The sequence below is a fragment of the Nannobrachium achirus genome, assembly GCF_963921795.1.
Source record: "Nannobrachium achirus genome assembly, chromosome: 5".
In the NCBI taxonomy this organism is placed as follows: Eukaryota; Metazoa; Chordata; class Actinopteri; order Myctophiformes; family Myctophidae; genus Nannobrachium; species Nannobrachium achirus.
The window spans coordinates 57393287-57399849 of NC_137814.1; the positions used below are offsets into that span (position 1 = coordinate 57393287).

At 43.1% G+C, this 6563-nt stretch overlaps 1 protein-coding gene across 1 annotated transcript; it reads right to left on the minus strand.

Moving 5' to 3' along the window:
• Positions 1-249: 249 nt before the first annotated feature.
• LOC308285210 (E3 ubiquitin/ISG15 ligase TRIM25-like) lies at positions 250-1215 on the minus strand (the record flags this gene model as incomplete). Its single annotated transcript, XM_080725928.1, has 1 exon — positions 250-1215. The coding sequence occupies one exon, from the start codon at positions 1213-1215 to the stop codon at positions 250-252; it is 966 nt and encodes a 321-aa protein (XP_080582054.1).
• Between the last annotated feature and the right edge of the window lie 5348 nt (positions 1216-6563).

A 6563-nucleotide genomic window follows, 5' to 3' on the forward strand; every position in this document is an offset into this window, starting at 1 on the left:
GCTATTTGCTGTTAATTAGTTCCCGGGTTAGTGGTACGATCCACTCCTTTAAGAGGAAGGCTGCTAACCTGGGCAACTCAGTTATGCTCGGGAGAGCGAGGTGAGAACACCTCTGTGGAAGAGCTGCCAGGGCCCTTCATGGGCATAGTCTAGTGCAGTTTGTTATTTTTTCCTTTTTCTTGATTTTTGCCTTTTGTTCTTGAGTTCTCTATTTTTGATTTTTGGCCAACTTTATTTTTGCATTTGGAATTATGGTTTGCACTGTACAAAACTGCATCGGAGGTGGAGGTTGGTGAAATAAACAGCTGTAAAAGAACATCTTGAGCCATTCTTGGAGCCTAGGCCGTCGGCCAACTTCACATGCTCCATCTCAGCATGTCTCGTCCTCAGTTCAGAGACCTCCTGCTCCACACGCTGCCTCAGTTCTTCAACACCACTCACTTCACGTTTCTGCTGGTCTCTGATCAGCTTTCTCACCTCAGAACGTCTTCTCTCAACGGAAGAGATCATCTCCTTAAAAATGGCATCACTGTCCTCCACTGCTCTATCAGCCCAGTGATTGATAGACTCCACCTGTTGGTGAAGCACCTTCACGTCTTTCTCGCCCTCCTGGATTCTCTGCTGGCTGTTCTGTTTATTCGTGTCAAACCCTTTCTGTCTCTCAGCCCTTTCCGCTGCGGCTGAGACCGTATCGTGACCCCTGTGTTCATCCATGCAGCACAGGTAACAGATACACTGCTGATCAGTACGGCAGAAAACCTTCTTCACCTCGTCGTGACGAGAGCAGATGTTCTCCTGAAGCTCGCTGGAGGCTTTGACCAGCTTGTGATTCTTAAAGGCTGGAGACTGATAGTGAGGCTGGAGGTGAGCGTCACAGTAAGAGACCAGACACTGAAGACAAGTCTTCATAGCTTTCAGTTTCCTCCCAGTGCAGAAATCACAGGCCACATCTCCAGGTCCAGCACAGCAGTCATCAAGAGGAACAGTTTGTTCCTTCTCCACCACCTCAGCCAACATGGAGTTCACATCAGGTCTTGGGATGGACGTTTCTGTGCACTGTGGACACCTTGGGCACCTGAATCCCCCACTTTGATCATCCCGATTCCAGTGTTCAATACACCTGCTGCAGTAGTTGTGTCCACAGGGAACGCTCACTAGATCCTTCACCAGATCCAGACAGATAGGACAGCACAACTGAACTCCTTGTTGTGCCATTTTATACAGAAGACTATCTGACAAACGCAGAAAACTGAAGGTCACTCCGATACGTTGTTGCCAAAGGGGCAGCAAATAACACTTTGTTTATTTGACAATTCACTTTATAGGACAGTGCATTGGTTGTGATGTCACTGTGTGATAACGTTATTAACTCATCGTGTTGATAACTATATGATGCGATAGTAGGCTATAACTTGGTAAGTATGATTACCAGGCCAAAGGCAAGTGGGAGATTATGTTATGTGTCACGACCACGCTCACGTCCTCATTCCAGAGATCCTCATCTCCTGCCCATTAACTCTACGCACCTGTCCCTCATTAATTCACTCCTATATATACACCCCTCCTCCACTCCACTTCAGGCAGTATTGTTTGACTCTAGAAAGCTGCGTCTCAAGTCCTTAAATCAATCCTATTTCCTATTTCCTTGCTTGTATGTTAGTCCCTCCCATTGAGGAAATAGAGAAGAGGAGACATCCCATTGGCCATTTCTGATGACAACATCACAGGTGATAGGCCAACTCCCAGTGGGCGGGACTAACAGACAAGGACATAGGAAACAAGTGAAGGAAATAGGAATTATTTAAGGACTTGAGCCGTGGCTTTAGGAGACTATAGCAGCTCCACACGGTCCCGTCCCGTGTTTGCCTTTGTTTGTTACAGTATTTGAACTTTGCTTTGGACTATACTTTTGCCTGACTTGTACTTTTGTTTGGAGTTATTAAACACCCTTGAAACCTGCGCCTGCATTCCAGTTAGTCACTACATTATGGTCAAAGGTGACCGGGACGAACTGAAAACTTGACCAAATATGGATTCATACAGTACGTTCTTGTCCATTTTTCTCATCATGTGACGTAACCCTTCGCCCAATCAGACATCACGATACCTTGTCACCCTGTTCCCCCTCTCTGATTGGCTCCCCATTAGAGTCAACGGCAACCACACTTGCAATTTCCAATTGCATCTTTCTAGTTGTGGGCTCGCTGAAAGGCGAGACTGGTATGTTACACCAAAACTTTATAGGTCAAGTTTATTCTCTTCAAAACAATTACAGACAGTACAAAGGCAGTGCCTTTAGCCAATGAGGAGCAGCGTTCTAGGTGACGTCACCAGACTCACCACTAACAAGTGCGACCACATATAAACACCCACATGAAATCTTTGGGCTCGCAGTATGTTCTCTCAAATCTTTATCCACCAATTTCCGCGGGAATTTACTGTAGAATTATGTGTGGGACACATCGCGACATCGGTACAAGCATGCAGAAAACAGCTGAGAACAGCTGACATACAAGCTCACGTCACGTCGCAGATGAGACCGCTGTGAGCTTGTAGATCGGCTCGGCTGCTGACGCCGGAACTGCCGCCCACCTGCTGTGCAATGCACGATGGGACGTCGGAAACTTGTGGATGGACCAAGTTTATTCTCCTCAAAAAGATGGCCGACAGTACAAAGGCAGGGCCTTTAGCCAATGAGGGATTCTCTTGGTGACATCACCACCAGCAAGTGCGACCTGATATAAATAATAACAACACCCACATGAAATCTTTTGTAGTAGATCTGCTGTTTTCAAAAAGATTTGCATACCTTTGAAAACTTGAAATGAGACATTCTGCATAATGAGAATACTTTTACTTTTCGTACTTTAAGTAGGCCTACATTTTGATACCAATACTTTTGTATTCAATTTAGCATTCTGGACTTTTACTTGTAACGGGGGCATTTGGGACTACCCAGCTCCTGGTAGTTGGTAGTCTGACTACTGAGCCTTGGCTAAGGTATGACAATATTGATAACAGTCCCATCCCAAGGATATGATAACGCATGTATCAGGTACAGCATTGAAGTATTGATACTTTTACTCAAGTAACAAATGTGCGAGTACATTTTTACATCACTGGAGAGACCTTTCCAGAGAGAGAGAGAGAGAGAGAGAGAGAGAGAGAGAGAGAGAGAGAGAGAGAGAGAGAGAGAGAGAGAGAACCTAAATGAGATGGATCCTGCCATCTGGGCGCCTCTTCAGGTATATCGTCTCTCTCTCTCTCTCTCTCTCTCTCTCTCTCTCTCTCTCTCTCTCTCTCGCTCTCTCTCTCTCTCCCTCTCTCTCTCTCTCTCTCTCTCTCTGTAATTACACGACATAATGGCAGCTCAGTCGGCTCGTAATCTCACATTATAATCAGAAGGACTTTTTTCTCATCCTTCTTCTGCTGTCTCTCTCTCTCCATCTCCCCCTCTCTAGTGCCGTCTCTCTCTCTCTCTCTCTCTCTCTCTCTCTCTGTCTCTCTCTCTCTATCTCTCCACAGCTTCTAATTCAATATAAATGTAAATGACCATAAGAGAGAAAAACAGGGGAGAGAAAGAGCAAGAGAGAGAGAGTAGACCTTATGAGCAGAGAAGAGAAACAAGAGAAGTGGCAAAGAGAGAAAGATTGGAGCCAGACAGATTCTGAGGATGGGGGGTGGGGTAAGGATAGGAAAGGGGTGAAACTGAGAGAGAGAGAGAGGGGGCGGGGGGGGGGGGGGGGGGGGGGGGGGGGGACTGAGAAGGAGATAAAGAGAGTTTTAGAAAACACCCATTTATTTAAACACCCGATAACAACATTCATTCAACCTTCATTTAAACTGGGAGAAGCCATTAAATAACAATAAATAACATGACAACAAGGTGAAAAGAAAACAACAATGTTGACAAGAATCAGTTAAAACAGTTGCATACAGGTAATGCACGGTTATTAAAGCCATACTGTGTAAGTTGCCCAACTAGTGGTCATTAGCCCTATAGCAAACCGCGGTCGCGTCCGCATCTTTCGTCCGTTTTTCGTACCTTCAGACCCCCGCGTCTGCCTCCACCTCGCTGAGATCTATCTTTTAAGGGGTCCCTTGTTCCTGTGCGTTCAGTAATTCCAGAGATACGGACTCCTTCACCCTGCCTGGTAGGCGAAATTACCTAGAGAAGGGATGGTACAAACGGGCGACAACAAATATGGCTGCCATAGCGACCCCACTTCAAGATGCGCTGTGATTGGCCGGCAGTTGTATAACCCTCGCTGTGATTGGCCGGTAGTGTGATGACGCAATTTTGGCGCGAGATCCGGTCCACGGCAAGGATCTCAGTTTACATATAGAGAAGGCTTTACAGGCTGAAATTCACGGCGCGGATCTTCTAAAACTTTTGTGATTTAATAGTTAGGAGAATTTTAAGATTTGTTTTATAAAAAAAGTTACATAGTACAACTTTAAGTAAACTCCTAAAATGGCCAATAGAGGCTAGGGTATTTAGCTTAAAATCTTGTTGCAAGAGGTTCCAGGAATCAGGTGCACTAATGCTGAAAGCAATCCTTTTCCCCAGATCTGATTTAACAAAAGGAACCTGAAGGACCAGCCAGTCGCTATAGACAACATGCCTGGCCACGCCCCCTACTTCCGACCGGAAGCCCTTTTTTGGGCTTGATCGTAGCGCGATTTCCTGTTTACGTTCATCTGATCTGATTCTCCTCTTAACTAATGAGACGGGATTGTTTTACTTTGTAATTTTACTTTGTAACTTATGTTAACAATGTCACTTAATGGCAACACTCATCCACTCTGCTGATAAATAAATGAGTTGTGACGATACACACCTGTTCTGCCATCATTCAATGTTATGAGTTGGAGGAAAAAAAAAAGAGATCTCAATTGAAACAATTGCCATAGGCTTTCTTGGGCGTATGCTTTTAGTTGACCTTGTACTAGTGTACTGTCATGAAACTACCTTTTTTCATATGCAAACTTCTTAAAAAATAACGCTATTTAAATTGTTTCAAAAGCTTTATACCCTGTATATATATATATAAAATGTCACAATGCGACATAGCTTTTTACACAATGCTGTACTCCCTCCAACTGCATGTCATATTATATGTTCGCCATTTTAAACTGTTTTTATTTTATTTGACACTTGCTTTGGCAATATAAACATGTCTTCTCATGCCAATAAAGCTCCTTTGAATTGAATTGATATAGGCCTACAAATAAACAGATTTGTGTATTTGAAAGCAAGCATTGAACCTAATCAGTATTTCATGGAAGCGAATGTTGTATGATTTCTAGCTAGCAAACCTTTTCCCTTCAGAACGCTGGTTGATCATGTCAAACGTTGTCATCTCCATTCTCCTCTGTTCTGGGATGAAGTCACAGTTGGCTTGTGTTGTGTGATATGCATTAATGTTTTTACAAATAGGCCTGTCAACAACTCAACCCACTCCAGAATAGACATAATACACATTAGCCCACCTATTATGTGCATCCTATGCTGTGTTCATTTCACTATATCACTGTAAATCATCGATTTAATCCTAATCAAGGCAATATAAATATCCATTCATATTTAATGCTCATTTAATCATTAAATCCTAAACTGTCACGTCAAAACAATGAATACATTTGGCTTTAATAGATACAAAAACAAACTGGATTAATTGAAAATGACAAGTGTTTAAAAGCATTCCTTCAAAGCATCATTGGGAACATTCCTTATCTCAATAACACAATATACAGTACAACATTTGAAACCCTCAACAGTAAAAAAAAAAAGGCATGGACAAGTCAAAGAAAAGTGTGTATAAATATTTTATTGCAATAAATATGATGAGGAGACCCTCACATCTGGCTTCATTGGTCCTGGACGTACAGTACAGGTCTGAAAGACAGAAAACAATTGCATTCACAGATACAACACAACAGCGAAGAGCTTGTATTTCAATTATAATCAATGTTGTGTTGTCACAAGTGAAAATAACTTGTACTTAGTTGTAACAAGAGTAGTCCCCATACAGTAAAAGATCGTAGCTAACAAGGCTAATTAGCTAGCATGAGAGTTTTACCTTGTTGTTGTTGTTGTTGTTGTTGTTGTGAGTCGTGCTGCTTCTCTGGGGAGTTTGCTGAGTTTAGGATATGTTAAGGATGTCATCAATACTATTAACTGGTGTAGATAGAATAAAAACATCGAAGATAGCGGTGCGCTTGCATATCAAGAGACCATGACCGCAGTCACCGCACCATCTGACAGCTGGAAAAAAAACCTCCGTTGGTTTAACCCTTTCAGTTCATTGTCATAATCTTTTACTGCAGCGCTGGGCAGTGTTGCCAAAATTTGTGAGAGAAATAAGCCAAACAAGCCAACTCTTGCAATATAAATAAGCAAAAAAAACAAGATAGTTTAGGTAAATAAATTGACTTGGCAACACGTTTATATGCATGCCTGACAGAGAGAACCCGGAAGTTCCCTTTCGACTTGGGGGCGGGGCGTCCCTCCTGCAATCGGCCAGGAATGTTGTCTATAGAGCGAGTTTAAATGAGACCAG